Source organism: Hypanus sabinus, chromosome 9, assembly GCF_030144855.1.
Source record: "Hypanus sabinus isolate sHypSab1 chromosome 9, sHypSab1.hap1, whole genome shotgun sequence".
Taxonomy (NCBI): Eukaryota; Metazoa; Chordata; class Chondrichthyes; order Myliobatiformes; family Dasyatidae; genus Hypanus; species Hypanus sabinus.
In genome coordinates this window covers 148252527-148270283 of record NC_082714.1, presented here as the reverse complement: position 1 = coordinate 148270283, position 17757 = coordinate 148252527, and the positions used below count along the sequence as shown (strand labels likewise).

At 43.5% G+C, this 17757-nt stretch overlaps 1 protein-coding gene across 2 annotated transcripts in view; it reads right to left on the bottom strand.

Moving 5' to 3' along the window:
* Nucleotides 1–17757, bottom strand: part of lama5 (laminin, alpha 5) — a 333519-nt gene that overhangs the window by 23172 nt on the left and 292590 nt on the right. For both annotated transcript variants that reach the window (XM_059980763.1, XM_059980765.1), the window contains exons 64-70: nucleotides 15992–16125; nucleotides 14174–14333; nucleotides 8486–8617; nucleotides 5655–5803; nucleotides 4067–4199; nucleotides 2267–2410; nucleotides 303–433 (exon numbers count right to left, since the gene is read on the bottom strand). In XM_059980763.1, coding sequence (XP_059836746.1) covers nucleotides 303–433; nucleotides 2267–2410; nucleotides 4067–4199; nucleotides 5655–5803; nucleotides 8486–8617; nucleotides 14174–14333; nucleotides 15992–16125 — 983 coding nt within the window. The remainder of the gene's footprint in view (nucleotides 1–302; nucleotides 434–2266; nucleotides 2411–4066; nucleotides 4200–5654; nucleotides 5804–8485; nucleotides 8618–14173; nucleotides 14334–15991; nucleotides 16126–17757) is intronic.

Below are 17757 nucleotides of genomic sequence, written 5' to 3'. Positions count from 1 at the left end.
GTTGAGTCCAATGCTGACTGGCAACTCCTGTGATGCTGTTGGTGCCAAACCTCTGCCATTCCATTGGATTCATCAGCTGTGAGGAAAGAGGGAGCTTGCTCTCATTATTGTACTGCCTAGGCTTGCGAATCACGTAGACAGCTTCGATGGGTCATACTCGACCAACAGAAGCCTAGGCCAAATAGTTATCGGCTGCACCTTTTTCATGACTGTAAAATAATAACTTCATTAAAATTGGCCAATTTCAGAAGCTAATTTACATTTTTTTTCAGCTTTAGGGGCTGAGAAATCAAAGGACTTACTGTTCATTGTTGATAAAGAACGAGACGTAGTGCAGGATCCCATCTGTATACTGTTTTTGACTTTTAACTTCAATATTAAACACCTTAAGAGCCACTTGCCCCTGCTTCAAAGAGACTTGACAATTTCCTTCCTAATAAAGTAAAGCAAAAATTGTTTCAGCTCACCCAGAGGATAACAAGTTATGTACAAGGCAACCAGAAGCAGAAGCAGGTGGTCTATCAGAAGCAGAACTAGAGATGACTTTGGGTAAATCTGAAGTTGTGCTACATTATATGTGTTTCCAATCTGACGTATTACCGTTCACATTTTATTTTGAACTGTACAAGGCCCTTAACTTTATTAACATGAAACATCTCATTATGTCCATGGCATTAAGAAAAGCATTCATTTAACTTACAGATTGTTAAATTTATCCCTTGACATTGGGTTTAGAGGCTTGTGTGCCTCATTGACCCGGAAGGCTATGCTGGCTGGAGTCAGGGCCTTATGCTTTGGCTCTTGGTAGAGTCACCCATGCCATACAGGTCAAAGGGTAGAGGTCAGGTTAAGAGTGGTCCACCAGTCTACAGGTTTGGGGGTTCAGCTCAGGGCTAAAAACCCTGAATGTTAAAACAAAATTGTAAAAGAAACAGCAATAAAGAATCCTTCTACATTTGTGTGCGACGGTTTTCCCATGTCTCCACCCATGACTTGCCTGACAGATGGTAGTGAAAACTGAGAGGAAGCTACTGGCACAATGAAGGAAACCCTGAACACTGCAAGAGATGGAAGACTTTCATTGCTGCCCTAAATGCCAGTAAGTAAGCTGTTAAATTTATTGGCACAGAATCAGGCCCTACACCTTATTGAATCCATGCTGACTATCAAACACTCATGTACCCCAATCATACAGTGTAAACTTCACCGGACATATTATATTCCATCTACTTACTCCCAGCCCTCAGATTCGACCAGGGATAATTTTCAGTGACCAGTTTAACCTACCACCCTGTACAACCTTAGGATCTGGAAGAAAATTGGAGCACCAGGATGAAACAGAGAGCGTGCAAACTCCACAGAGGCAGCATCAAAAGTCAGGCAGCAGCTCTATCAGTTTACCAGTACACGGCCCTTAGACAGAGCCCTCAATTAGAACCCATCCTGACCTGAAATGAATGGAGAAGGTGCGCAGAGGGATTAGAATACCCCACACACAAAATGCTGGAGAAACCAATGGGTCAAGTAGCATCCATGGGGAGGAATAAACAACTGTTGTTTTGGGGTATGAAGGGTCTTGAAATGTCAACTGTTTATAGTTCTCCATAGATGCTGCCTGACCTGCTGAGTTCCTCCAGCATTTTGTGTGTGATACTCTGGATTTCCAGCATCTGAAGAATCTTATATTTAGAAATCCCTGTGCTTTTCTCCCCCATGGGAAAAGTTGGTTAAGTATTTAAAGACAGGATTGAGGAGATGAACCGAAAAGTATGTACACTGCATTACTGTCTGCCAAGCTCCTCACAATCTAAATTTCATCCAGCTCACCGTGTCTGTGCAGGCACAGGGGCGTTGCTCACACGCTGGTTCCTGAAATTCATTTGCGCTCCTTATTAATCTAGAGATGTCGTTTTTGTTTCGACGTCTCCAGCTGAATTCAGCAAAGTAGTTTAACTGTCGGGGAGAACCTTGGAAAAGAACATGGTCCTATGGTCTGGTAAAAACTTACAGCAGGAGTAGGTGGTAAGTGGGAAGCTTTGACCCTCGGGGTCAAGCCTCAGTTGCCTTTGCCTCCTGTACCAGAGTAACAATGATGTCCACCCTGAAATTTGGTCAAGGTGATGGACTTACTCCCAAACCAAGAATCCCAGCCTTCAATAGGCCAGCTTTCAGCACACATCCTGAAAGACATTCATACTTGCACCTTGACCCACCAATGAAGGATCACGCCTTCCGTCAATGCAGCCTATTGACAGTCCCCACCTACCGTCGTAGGGTAGTAAAACATTAGAGCGTTTTGTTGCTGTGTCTGGAAAGCAAAGCCTGACGTGAAGTTGTCTCGGAGGGCACGAACATTCTCGAGCACCAAACTCATGTACCCCTGGCCTGTGAAGTCAACAGAACGTGATATCTGAAAGAGACACAGAAAAAAGTCAGACTGCAGCAGGCTAAGTTATTCCAGCATCAAGATCTTGCTTACTCTGTGTGCCTCAGTATAAACTCAGCAGTGTGTGATAAATGCAAATACAGTAGAGATACTGTTTGGGATGCATACCTGTAATTCAACCCAAAAAGATTGATTAGGGACATCCAACATTTTTGAAAGGCATGCTTGTAATCTAAAGGTATGAGCAACTAGTTACCCCGAGATCTATGTGTCAGCTCTCATCTTGGAAGCAGAAAGACGTAGATTTAATCGGCATTCCGGAGATTTGAACCCAAAACCTGCAGAGGGGAGGAAGTTCTAGCTTAAGAGGGAGCTGTTTAACTCAAAACTTCACTTGCTCTCTAAAGCAGATGCAAAATATCCCTTGGCAGTTTTCCATCACAGGCGAAGCCCTTCCCACCATGGAGCGCTGCCACAAGAGAGCAGCATCATCAAGGAATCCTCACCACCAAGGCCAGCTTCTCTCTGAGCTGGAGGTACAGTAAGAAGCCTTACATCTCACACCACCAGGTTCAGGAACAGCTATGACCCTCCAAACGTCAGGCTCCCGATGGATCAAGGTGGATAACTTCACTCACAGCTCTATGATCTACAGACTCACTTTCAAGGACTCTTTACGCCTCGTGTTCTCAGTATTATTTTTATTTGCACAGTCAGTCTTCTTCTGCCCACTGGTTGATTTGGCTGTCTTAGTTCATGCATAGTTTTTCAAATAATTCTATTGTATTTCTTTTCTCCCTCTAAGTGCATGCAAGAAAATGAATCTCAAGGTAGCAAGCGATAACACTTACACACTTAGATAACAATTTTATGTTGAACATTGACATTTCTGAAAAAGGGCGCAGAAGTTATCTCTGCAGCCTGCCCAGTATTTAGTCCTCAGGTAGATTGAGTTTTCAGTGATGTGTTTTTTTGGGAGAGCCATAAATTGGCCGGCAGTAATCTCATTGACTGAAATGCTTTAATTTGGTGAAAGTTAACAGGTACTTTTTTCTTGCTGTGCAGATTTCAATCCACTCATCTGCATATGGAAAGCAGGTAATCACCATTATAAATAACTTTGGCATGATGTTAAAACTCTACTCTTCCAACTCTGTCTGGTGACAGCAGTACCTCACTGACTGTTGTGCCTCTACTGGACTGTAGTCTGAAATGAGTGGTGGTCATCTTGCTCTCTGCCCACTGCACTGGTAAGGAATGTGTCCAAAGGAACGACCAACCTAATGAGGCAGCATCATACAAACTGTACCCAAAAACCACCTGTGAACTGAATGCTCTCACACTTGGAATGATTTTCTTATAGTCGTGTGAATGTCCAGAAGCAGGTGATGAATGGACAGATAAAAGATGAAAAGGGATTAGATTTGTCACACTTACAGCGAAACATACCGTGAAATGCGTTGTGTCAAACCCATCAGTGAGGATTGTGCTGAGCAGCACGCAAGCCTTGCTTGGCTTCTGGCGCCCACTTAATATGCCCATAAAAATAAGAAGATTACCCATACTCCCACTGTGGTTCCCTTCCAGTAAAAATCATCTAAGACTTTACTTGTTGCTAGCATTGCACCTCAACACCTTTCCACGTCTGGTCTGTGAGTGGATCAGAAGGTTAGGACTCACTAGGAGGTTAGGTGAGCACCCATAACTAACTCCAAGGGTCTCCTCGTTCTTCAGATCCAGGTTCTTGTCCAGCGCCTTCACCGTTCGCATGCAGCCTTTTATAGACCCTCCTGTGGGGAAGCGGTTCCTCAGACTGAAAGGGAGAATAATTTCAGTTAACTAAGGACAATCACAGGACTTCAATCGATCTCTGCTGATAGTAACAAAACAAAGTTCAGAAACTCTCATCAAAAGAGAGATATTATTAACACTGCGGTTGAAGAGATGCGAGGAGGAGGATCAGTGCGGTTCCAAACATCTTAGTGGACTTTTAAAAGACACTCGGACAAGTACATGTATCGGAAAGTTTCAGAGGGTTATGGGTCAAATGACACTGGCTTACATGGGCCTCTTGGTCAGCATGGACAACATGTACTGTTACTCTATGACATGTAGTAATTGACAAATTTTTTTTTTTGGGACAGTCCAAGCATTTCTTTTCTAGTCATCTATATCATCGAAGTGGGAATAAACTAATGAATCTGATTTACTAAAAGTAATGTGACAACACAAACATGCGAGAAATATGAGAAACAAGGATGAAACAGCTGATTATCTGAAGTTATCGTATTTGTCCCGTAGCAACAAGCTACGTCAGGAGATTAGGTGCAATTATGTTGATCCTCACTGGTCAGCACATACTATACATACACGTAGCCCGGGTGCCCAAGAGTTTTGCACAGTACTGTAAAGAAGTTTTGTATTGCAATAGACTGCTGACACAAAAAAATAAATTCATGATGTAAGTGAGTGATGATAAACCTGATTCTGATATGGGTCTCTTTTGTGGACTGAGAGTGGAAAGGGGGCAGGGAGAGGGGAATCATGGTTGCAGAAGAGGAGGGAGTGGGAAGCACCAGAGAGACATTCTGTAATGATCAATAAACCGTTGGGGGTATTTAAAGCAGAGATTGATAGGTTCATGATCGGACATGGCATCAAAGGTTACAGGTAGAAGGCCGGAAATTTGGGTTGAGGAGGAGCAAAAACAAAAGGATTAGCCATGATTGAACCATGGAGCAGATTCAATGGGCCAGATGGTCTAATTCTGCTCCTATGTCCCCTATGTCTTATGGTCTAAACCAACTGTTTGGAATCAAATGACCTTGCCTGTTATATCAGGGCTGGGTCTGTCTGCACCTGCACCCCACCCCATGTTCCAGGCACTCCTTCTCTGCCACCTGCCCCACACCCCTCCCACAGCGCTCCACCCTCACCACTCCCAACATCCTTTGCTGGCATGAGATTTACAAACTCGCTCTCCACTCCATGTTGACAAATACAGTACTGTATTAGGCTCTCTGGCTATATATATGGACCTAAGACTTTGCACAATAGTGTTTGTAGGAAGCCAAAAGACAGGTCCAAGTGGGATGAGACGAAGAATTAAAGTGAGCGTTAGGAAGCACAGAGTCTCTTTTGCAAACACCTATTATGTTTTTTGAGGAAAATTACAGAAATGCAGAACTGAAGACAGGTCCAATTAGTACAATTTTTAGGTGAATTTTCAAATCAGCTGTATCTTTAACCCCTAGCCATTGACCCTTACATCTCTGGGAGGATTTCTACAGGAACACCACCGAGATAGTATTCGGAAAATGAAATACGTGATTGACTCTGCTCGGAAGCAAAAACAGTTTTCCTATCCATGCGCACGTAAATCTTCATTTTCTTGAGAAACAGCAAAATTATCTGGATCTGAAAAAAAGAGAACCATTCATTCAGCTTAAAAGATGGTTAAGGACAGGGTGGAATTGTTTGAGACAAAGTATAATACACCAAAAGACCGATCTATTGTAATCAAAGCCCCTAGTCTGCCTGACGACTGATTCAATTACCGAAAATTTAATCACTTGAGTTAGCATTACAGGGGTCTGAAGTAGGATTTCAAAGTAATTTTATTTTTAAATCAGTACATTATGCTCAGATACAAATTATGATGATAGTGCAACATTAAGGTATTTCAGAAAAATTAGTTAGTAATACATTCAGTGCTTCATGCGATTTACCGTTAGTTTAGCATTAAGCTCTTTGTTGGTCAAGGAGAGTCCTTTGAAATTTCACTGCGGCAGGAGGGACTTCTCTCCCTCACTAGTGAGACAGAGCCTGTCTGAGAGACTGAAGTGTTGGGCTGGACAGTAGTTTCTAGATGGAATGGGCTCTTTGAGGACTTTGTTACTGCTTGCATGATGGGGGGAGGGGTCGGTGCTTTTACCGGAGCATGTGGGGTGAGGGGGAGGGTTCATGCTTTTCTTGCTGCTTGTGCTTGGGAGGGGGAGGGGGTTTTGGCGTTCTGACGTTTCTGTCATTCATTCTTTGATTTTTTTTGGTTTTGTTTTGTGGATGTCTGCAGAGAGTAAGAATTTCAGGTTGTACACTGTCTACATTCTCTGATACCAAGCTGGACCTTTGAAGGAAAAGAAACAACTGCAGGCTGTCCAGGCCAAGTGGCGAGACGGGATAGGGAGTGATTTCCACCTGGGGTTCACTCACTGATTACAGAGCAACGTGATCCCTATGGTAACAGAAGGGTTGAACTGATGGCACTGTCCACGTGACAGATGTACAGAGCATCGGCACATTGTGTACCTAACTCACTTTTTACACAAACATACCCTGGTGAGGGCAACTGGGCAACAGTTCGAAGGATGTGAATACCTGCGTTTTCTCAAAGATTAAACTTACATTTGGATCTTCTATCACCAGCACAAACCACTACATGTGTTAAATATAAACAATGCATCAGAGATTATAAACTTATCTGTTCGAAACAGCTGAAAATAAGACAAGTCTAAAATGGAGTTGGAAAAGGCAAACTGGTGCCAGTGCCTGATGTGACTAATGGCCACATCCCGCAGACAATTCACAAAACTATATATTTTTCCCCTCCTTCTTTTAAATATACTCTGTACTGATCTATGCATGTGATTTACACTTCCATCATGTTTTTTCTGGGCTGACTGGTACCTCTTTTGCCTCTAAGGGAATTTGGCATGGTTGAGAGCGAGACTGAGAACTGAGTACGCGGTCTAATGGTGGAGCACGAACCAATCTCACGATTATAGTGTTGAGCAAGATTGAAATGAGCGAGGACAGGAAAAGAAGGTGAGCAGGTACTCAGAGCCGTCTGCCTGCAGTTTACTGGTCTCCCTCTCGCTCACTGCTGCTGGGGGAAGGTGCAGGAGACTCGGGTCTTGGGCAAGGTCTGAATGGTGTGATTTGTGAATTGGACTTGCTTTTAAGAGAACTCTGCAGTTCATGTCATATATATCTCTGGTTTCTATTTACAACTTATTTTCAAATTGCTACTTTCACTATTTCGATCGGGACACTTCAAAGTAGATTGGTTCTGCAGCCTGTATAAAGGCACAACGCTTAATCGAACTGACCTGAACTAAACTGGACATTCCGAGACTGTTTCAGGGACTCTGCGGTTTGTTGTTTAATATTCTGTCTGTTATTTGCTTGTGTTTTTTTTGCTTCTGCATGATTTGTTCTTTTTTTTGCGTGTTGGGGGTTTGATGTTTCCTTGAATGGATTCCATGGTGTTCTTTGTTTCGTGGTCGCTCGTGGGAGGACGAATCTGAGGTTGGATACTGCATACATACTTTGATAATAAATGCACTTTGAGTAAAACAGTCTCAAAGAAAGGTTCACCCAGATGCGATAGAGTGGAATTCTGCAGCAATTAAAATGTTTGATGGTCATTCTTTTTTTCTGGAAGTCTCTTCCTCAATCCTTTTACCCTTTTTGTCCTATGGATTCTCCCTCCTCTCTGAAACTCTGGCGCTTCGAACGAGCCATCATGACTGGTTCTCACCTCCCCCCTCAGGCTTTGAGATCAGTTCACTCATTTACAAAATATTAAACAGAAGCTTGGATTCATTCCAGCAGCCATCCAATAGCAATTGCCCGTGCAGTGGTCGAGGGCTTTTGCTTCGGAACATCCTGCCCATTTTCACTGGAAGACTCGGCAGAATACACAGTGCCTTTATGCGTACTTGTTCCGCAGAAACGTGGCTCCAGGAACCATCAGCCTTCAAGGCCATGCCACTCAGTGACTTGTGCACTTGTTATTTTATGACTGTATGTGTTATTGTAACTAGACGTGCTGTGTGCAACTGTATTTATTGTGATTTGCTCCTTCGCCCTGGTGGAATAATGTTTCATTTAGCTGTATGCACGTTGTGGTCGAATAACTATTAAATGAACTTGTTCTGTCCCTTCAAAAGCAATAACTCAGGACAGTTGGTGTGGCTTAAATTAGAAACTACATGGTAAACACTGCTTAGTTTACCTTATGTATTCCATTTGCTTTAGTGTGCTTGGTGGTGATAGTTAAGGCTCTTTATCCAGTTACCTTCATTATATAATAGTTACCTGGTGCGGGAGTCCATCACTGATGACAGACTGCTGGCTTTGATTGTTACCATTCATGGTGTTTAGCTGCCCGGTTAAGTTAAAGTACAGCGCAAGCTTTCCATTCTCGATGGCTAAGCAGAAGTACTTTTCCTATAAAAAGAAAGACCTGATTTAGATGTAGCCAGGAACGATACGTTCTTTCCAAAGGACTGAGCAAGACGCACAGAACGCTGGAGAAACTCAGCAGGCCAGGCAGAGTGTATGGAGGGGAATAAAGAGTTGATGTATTGGGCCAAGACCCTTCAACAGGGCCGGCCCATTATTCTGTCATTCTTTTAAGTTTCACATTGTATTGTCGTCAATGCCTAGGATATAACAACTGCACTCGGCACCTTGCTTATTCCCAGGCATACTTCCTGATACTATCTCCCAAAACACCAGTTCCTATCCTGGGCCACAGGGACAGGAGCTTTTAATAGAATTGAGATGATAGGCAGAAAAGCTCATAAGAAGTAATAAAAACATATATTCCATATGGCAGCTGCTTCATTAGTGAGGTGTGTGGAGCAGTGTTTTGGTCTGACTCTTAACCCATCCTCAGCCCTTTTCTGATATATGGAGACAGAACTGGTGGTGCTTCCTGCAATTGTGTAGAAATCTTATTTCATTATGTTGCTCCAGGATTTCTCCTGTTCTCACTTTTATAAGGTCCATTCTTTTCTGAATTTCTCTGTCTTAGGGGTCATATAAATGACCAGTGTTCACTACAAGACCACAAGATCCAACGAGCTGACTTGATTTCTCCCCCTGCCATTATTCCATTTAATTTTCCTCACTTCGCTGTCTCCACTTGTTCCGCCACTTCGCACACAAGATTCCGCAGATGCTGGAAATCCAGAGCAACACACACCAAATGCTGTGGGAATTCGGTAGGTCAGGCAGCACCTACGGAGGGGAATAAACAACTGAGGTTTTGGGCCAAGATCCTTGCCCTCCCCCCACCATGTCTTCTTCCCTCTTTCTTTCCAGTCCTAATGAAGGATCTCAGCCTGAAACATCAACTGTTTATTCCTCTCCCTGGATGCTGCCTGACCTGCTGAGTTCCTACAGCATTTTGTGTGTGTTACTCTGTCACTTCACAGACGTCTCAGAGGTAGCTTCCGATTTCCTCAATCACAGCTTTCCTTCCATCACAAGCCCTTGATTGTTCTGGAAGTCTTTCTCAACATCCTCCCATCTTGTCCATAACAAAGATACCCCTCCGTGGTCCTCACTCTCCACCCAACCAAGCCCTGCCTCCAAACGATCACCCATCAGACTTCCTGCCACCTTTACTAAGAAGTGACCACCAAACACATCTTCTCCTCCATGTCCTGCTGAACACATCCATCTCTGGCAGTAATGTCCCTCCTCACAGCACTCCTCCATGTATCTGCAGAGCTGCAACACACAGTCTTTCAACCCTTCCCTTCCCACCATCCAGGTAGCCAAGCAGTCTTTCCAGATGGTACACTGCATTCCATACTCAGCGTATGGTCACCCTGACACCAGAGAAACTCAATGCAGATTGACTGACCATTTTGCAGAATCCTGTTCTCTGAGCTTCCAGTCTCCTCCCATTTCATTCTCCATTTACTTCTTTGCTTATATATTTATTGAGATTCAGCGAGAAGTAGGCCATTCTGACCTTTGAGCCATGCTGCCCAGCAATCCCGATTTAATCCTAGCTTAATCATAGGATAATTTACAATGACCAATTAACTGGCACGTCTTTGTGCTGTGGGAGGAAATCGGAGCACTCTTGTGGTCACAGAGAGAACGTACAAACTCCTCACAGGCAGCGGCAGGAACTGAACCGATGTCTCTGGCGTTGTGATAATCAGAATGCTATTGCGCTGCCCCCCTTACCGCTGGCTGCCTACATCACTTGAGTACTTATTTCAGTCGCAATGTAAACTCGAGGAGCGACATCTCATGAATTTCACGTCACATGTACAGGGCCAACCCACGGAAGGCTGTTGGACCAGACAACGCTCCTGGTAGAGTGCTCAGAGGATGTGCAGACCAGCTAGCAGATGTTCTCACTGACATCTTCAACATCTCCCTGAGTAGCGCCACCGTTCCAACGTGTTTCAAGGCCGCCACCATCGTCCCCATGCCGAAGAAGTCTTCAGTGTCCTGCCTAAATGACTACTGTCCCATTGCACTCACATCCATCATCATGAAGTGTTTCGAAAGGCTCGTCACGAGGCATATGAAGACCCTGCTGCCCCCCCTCACTTGACCCCCAGCAGTTTGTGTACCGTCTCAACCGCTCAACAGATGACGCCATTGCCACTACCCTCCACCTGGCCCTAACCCACCTGGACAAAAAAGGAAGACACATACGTTCAGATGCTGTTCATAGACTTCAGTCCTGAAAAACATCGTCTCATTTTTACTATGTACTGTACCAGCAGTTATGGTCGAAATGACAAGAAAAGTAACTTGACTTGACATGCCAATGATAATAAACGTTCTGATTCTGATCTCACTCTTAGTTGTACTTGTTGTCGACCTCTAGACTCAATATCAAATCTAAAGACCTTAGCTCACTTGCTTTCTACCAGGACTGGACAGTTTAACTTTTTTATATTTTTTTCATACTACATTCATTTTTTTACATTTTTTTCATCGAAGCATTCAATGAAAGGCATGGGTTGTGTTAACAGCCGAGACCATCCGAGGATGTGTTGGGGCAGCAAGCACTTTGGCCACCAACATAGCACACACACAACATTCAGCAGAACAACAAACAGCCAACATACAACAAGCAACAACAGAACAAACCCCTAACCACCGTCCCCCTACTCACACGTAAATGTGCTTACAACCTCCAGTCTGAGCCTCCGATCTCCAGACCGTGGCCCCAGACTCGCAGAAATCAGTCTTCTAACCTCCGAAATTGCCAACTGAAGGACTTTGACCTACAGTATGGTTAATAGCTGTGATAATGAACTCAGTTTTTCCCATTCTACACGGACACTGCCATTATCTGCTACATATTCCCAGCATTTTCCTTTATACCTTCAGCAGCACGAATCTCAAGACAGTAGGTTAACAGGAGCAGGAGAATTTTGTTCGGCCCTTCAAACCTGCCCTACCATTTGATATGATGGTGGTTGACCTGCCTACAGGCCACATCCCCTCTTAGACCAAAAGATACAGGAGCTGAAACAGGCCTTTCTGCCTACGAAGCCCACTCCATCATCAGTCACAGCTGATTTATTTTCCCTTTCAACCCTATTCTCCTGCTTTCTTTCCGTATCCACTGATGCCCTTACTAGTCAAGAACCGATTGGTCTTTGCTTTAAGTATACCCAATGACTTGGCCTCCATAGCCATCAGTGGCAGTGAATTCTGCAGATCCACCACAAGCTGACTAATAAATTCCTCCTCACCTCAGTTCTAAAGGGATGTTGTGCCTTTGGGTCCTAGACTCTCCTACTATTGGAAATATCCTCTGCACGTCCACTCTATCTAGATCTTTCAATACTTGGTAGGTTTCAATGAGATTCTCCCCTCATTCTTCTAAACTCCAGCGAGTACAGGCCTGGAACTATCAAATACTGCCCATATGTTAACTTCTCTGAACCCACCGATGCCAGTACATCCTTGCTTAGATAAGGAGTCCAAAACTGCTCACAATACCCCAAATGAGGTATGACCAATGCCTTGTAAAGGCTCAGCATTATATCCTTGCTTTTACATTCCAGTCCTCTCAAAATGAACGCTAACCTTTCATTTTCCTTCCTCCTCTAACCCACTTCCCCAAACAACACAATTCTCAACCTGCAGTCTGCAGCTTTTATATGACCCTTTGTTCCTTTTATCTAACCTCCCTTGTTATTCTATTAAGCTCTTGCACCACCATGTCAATTACAATCTTGGTTCTATCCATCTTCCTTCATATCTCTGCAACTGAAAACTAACTCGTTTTCTCACTCCCAGTTCTGATGCAGAGTCTTTGACCCAAAACATAACTTTCTTAAAAAAAAATCTTCCATCAGAAAGGGGCTTGGAGTGGAGATAAGTCTCTATCAAGGGAGGTGTGAGGTGCTCTTTCTCTCCACTAGCCTGCAGGTCACCATTAGGAAAGGTGTAGTACCTACTTAGCCCCCGATCAGGGTCATGTGAAGCCGTGGGAGCAGGTGATGAGTGGTTGTAGGAGCAGCTGGTGCATATCACAAGTCCTGGTTATGTGACCACTGACACCAGGCAGACAGTCTCTGAGGAGTGTTGCTATTGGCTGGGGTGACCATTCTTGTAAAGACACGGCCCAGAAAGAAGGCAGCAAATGGCAAACCACTTCTGATGTAAAATTTGCCAGGAATAGTCATGGTCACGTAGAACATGAATGCTCATGTCATTCGGCACAGACTAGAAGGGCCGAGATGGCCTGTTTCCGTGCTGTAATTGTTATATCGTTATATATGATGTGGCAATAATAATAATGATGATCCCTCAGAAAAGGAATCTCTGGGTAGTATATACTGACATATATGTACTTTGATTATAAATTCACTTTGACTTTAACACCATCCCAGTGTTTCCCTTTGTGCTTTTATTCTAAATTTCCAGCATCTGCAGTTTGACAATCGTCACTGTTCACCTATGATTTTCATTGAGCACGTCTACATGAAACGCTGTCGTAGGAGAACAGCGTCCATCACCACAGGTTCTCACCATCTAGGCCATGGCTGCCATCAGGTAGAGGGTGCAAGAGCCTCAGGACTCGCACTAACAGGTTCAAGAACAATTACTACCACTCAACCATCAGGCTCTTGAACCAAAGGGGATAACTACACTCACTTCTCCATCAGGGAAATGTTCCCACAACCAATGATCTCTTTTTAAGGACCCTATCTCATTATCTCATGTTCCCATTATTTATTACTATTTATTACTATCTGCATTTGCAGAGTTCGATGACTTCTGCACTCTGGTCGATCTTTCATTGATCCTGTTGTAGTTACTATCCTATAGATTTGCTGAATACGCCCACAAGAAAATGAATTATCAGGGCTATATGTGGTAACATATATATACTTCGATAATAAAATTTACTTTGAACTTTGGAGTGAGAAGGTTGGGAGAGAATCTCTATGAAAGTTTACTTTCATAGCTTAAACAAAGTTTACTTTGTTTTTACATAGTTCAGTGTAGTTTTTGTACTGTTTCATGTAGCACCATGGTCCTGAAAAACATTGTCTTGTTTTTGTACCAGCAGTTATGGTTGAAATGACAATAAGAAGTGACTTGACTTAACTTGGGACTTCATTCAACTAGTGTATTTCAATTCAGTTTAAAAGCTCACCTTTCTAGAAAATAGGCTGAACAGTGCTTTTACACTTTGGACAGTCACTACAAAATGATAATACATGCATCTCAAAATCCTTCCTTTAATATGAAATATTTTGGGGCATGTGATTGAAAACCCAGCTCAGTTTCTGGAAACGAAAATGTTTCCGGATTTTTTGTTCAAGATTCCAGTCCTTTGCCCAGAGTCCGCAGGTATCTTACACTCAATTCCAACACGACGACACTTTCTGCACAGAGAGCCGTGCGGTGCTGGGTGCACAACCAACCAGCAACCAGACTGCATCTGCTGTTTAGGATTTGACGGGATGCTGGAATCAAACCAGGGGGCAGAACACCCAGACTCACCTCCTTCTGCATGAAGAAAAGGATGCCGTTATAGGAAGTGATGCGAACTTCCTGCTCGAAGCGAACCACAGTGGAAGATGAGCCTGGCAGTTTGATTCTGGCATAGCCAGTGCCTTCAAAGTAAGAACTGTCACTGTCTGGACCCTGACTGGATTTGTACCTGTAACAAAACACACAGAATCGTTCAGTAAAAGCAGGAGCCATAGTGCCATAGAACACTACAGCACAAAAACAGGCCCTTCGGCCCACCTAACACGTGCCGAACTATTAGTCTGCTTGGTCCCATTGACCCACAACAGGACCACAGCCCTCCATACCCCTCCCATGCATGTACATATCCAAACCTCTCTTGAATGTTGAAATCGAGCCTGCGCCCAGCACTTCCATTGGCACCTCGTTCCATGTTCTCACCACCCTCTGAGTGAAGAAGTTCCCCCTCAGGTTCCCCGTAAACATTTCCCCTTTCACCCTTAACCTATGACCTCTAGTTCTTGTCGCACCCAACCTCAGGCGAAAAAGCCTGCTTTATGTTTCACCTATCCGTACCCCTCAAGATCCGCAAATATTTCCCTCTGAGATCCGATTTCCCCTGGTTATTGCTCTGTTCACAACCATGGCTCCAAACACATAAAGTGGTGCCGTGTGGTTATGCAGTCACAGTCAACATGACAAAGGACACAGACGGCTGAAAGACAATGGGTGAAGCAGCACAGACAACCAGCGTTGAGGTTTTAGCGCAATGCTCATTCTTCCGTTCTGATGTACAGTAATGTGTACAGATATATAGCTAGGGTGCCTAAGACTCTTGCTCAGTACTGTAGTCATTTTATGAAAAACAAATTTCATGACATATGTGAATAATGATAAACCTGATTGGGGACTGAGAGTGGGAAGAAGAGGGGAATCATGGTTGGGAAAAGGGGAGGAAGTGGGAAGCACCAGAGTGACATTCGGTAATGATTAATATGCTTGGAATCAAATGACCATGCCTGCTACATCAGGGCTGGGTGTATCTGCACCCATGCCACCCTCCACTCATTCTCTGCCACCCGTTCCACGCCCCTCCACGGCTCTCTTGCCCCTTCTCCTGCCAGAATTACAATCTTGCTCTCTTTCGTTCAGGTTTACTGCATCTGCGGTTTCTCTGAAAGGTGAAGCTGGCATCTTTAGGGTATAGATTTCATGAAATGCCCATTGCAATGTTTTTATTGGTTCCCAGCTCCAGCAATCTGGCTTCCAGGGCTAACTGCACGGCGTCTGCATCCCCTGTAACTGGGTGCGTTCTGCCCGGGTGCTCCTGTTCTTCCCCACACCCAGACGACCCCCTGGTTTTACATTATTTGGCCTCTACATGGTGTGAAAGCTTGTGAGAGACTAAGTTACAGGGAATAAGAGATTGATGAAAATGCTCTGGGATCTGGTATCTGAGCCACTGATGTTGTAAGGAAAGGCTAGAGACTTCTACCCAAGTGCATCTCAATAACTACATGGCTAATTTTCTCTGTCATCATTTGACCAAAATCTAACTATTATTAAATCTGGCTCCTCCAAACATAATATTAACTGTATATCTGTACAGTTCCACCAAGGAAAATGGGGTGGGTTGGCGTTGTCTCTGTCTGGCCTACATTCTCCCAGTTTTCTTCCCACTGAAGATATTGCCAAATACCCTGTATCCAATGATAATCAGAAAATAACACTCCATCCATGGTTACTCTTCAACATGTTGAACAGGAATGTTGTAGCAAGAGGAATGAGACTGATTTGAGATAAGGTTTTAATAATTAATAAATTTAATAATTAACAAATCCGTCTCACCTCCTGTAAGGTTCATCCACTGTGGTGTTCAAGGCGTAAGATTCGACCAGATTATAGAGACTGATGACTTCTTCATTCAGAGTTCCGAGTTCGATGCACCCTTTAAAATTGGGATAGCGTAATGGTTCAGGAGGCTGGAAGAGATACCAGTGCTCCTGAGTAGAGGCAGACTTGACCCATGACACCCTGGAGTCAGATTTACTAAAGCATTGTAAAATCGGCATCCCAGAGGCATTAACAAGAACAGTAGGAAAGAGGAGATCCATGCTTCTCTTGTGATTACAATAATCTTACATGGGCTCCAGTAGCAAGTGGGAATGATGACTGGGAGGAAATAAATTGGACTAAGAAAGAAGTTACATAACAACTGGCAGAAGTAATTTCTCTTGAGTACATTTAACAGGGTGATGATGCTACAAGTGCTGGGAATATTCTTGCAGCCAGAAAGATTCTGTGGAGATAGGATTTAAAGTTTCAGGTCAATGATCAATCGCTTTTTGGTTATGAAGTTAGAAAGATTTTGGTTGAGAGTGCAAAGAAACACCACTGCACTTGGGCCTTGCTTTCCCTCCAGCCAGAACCTCAGGCTCTGAAACAAACAATGCTACAAAGAAAGGTTGAATAAACGTGTAAGCATGAAAAGGTGTGCAGAAGCTGGAAATCCAAAGCAAAAACACACACAAAATGCTGGGGGATATCAATAAGTCAGGCAGCATCTGTGGAAATAAATAAACAGTCGCCGTTTTGGGCTGAGACCTTTCAACAGTACTGAAGTGGAAGGAGGAAGATGCCAGAAAAGGAGGGGGGAAGGGAAGGGGGGCAACTAGAAGCCATGTGGGTTGGAAAGGTAAAGGGCTGATGAAGAAGGAATCTGATGGGATAGGCACACTCTCCTCTCCTATCAGATTCTCTTTGAGGAGCATTTCCAAATTTGTAATATTTTTCTATTTTCTTTATTTTTTAGGGATTTTCTAATATTCAGAGAAGTAACTGCACACAATAAATATTGTTAAATACTTATTGACAAGTTAGACATTGATAAACTTGCATTGTACTTTTCTGGAGCAGAGGAGGCTAAGGAGGGACCTGATAGAAGTTTATAAGTTTATGAGAGGCGTGGCTAAAATAGAGAGTTGATAACTTCTTCCTTGGGTTGAATGTCTAATTACCATTGGGTGCACAGTTACGTTGGGGGGGGGGGGGTGGAATTCCAAGAACAAATGCAAGTAGATGTTTAAGAGGCTCTTAGATGTGAATGCACAGAGAATGGAGTTATATGGACCTTATGTGGGCAGATGGGATTAGTTTGGTTTGGCATTTAAATTTAGTTTCGTTATGTTCTGGGTTGAGGGTCCAGCTCTTGAGATGCTTCTTTCTTTGTTCCAATCTAATACTTGTTCCAACTCTTCTCCAAGTAGGCTGGGATCCTGAGGGGTCTTTGTCATTGAGATGAAGGCAAGGAAAGGAAATGTGGTTGGATTAACAGTCCCCATGTAGTCTATCCTATGACAGATGTAAAGCCAAAGCGGGTCAGAAGTCCCTCCTGTATGTGATCACTCTATTGCAACTTGTTAGCTATTGAAACCAGTGTCTAACTTGTCAATACGATTTTAATAATATTTATTACACACAGTTACTTCGCTGAATATTAGAGAATACCTACATAAGATAAGAAAATAGAAAAATATTATGAATTTTTGAGGAAAATTTCCAAGAGTATGTGGTATGTGTGTACCCACAGGAAAACCTTCCAAGTACTAACACTA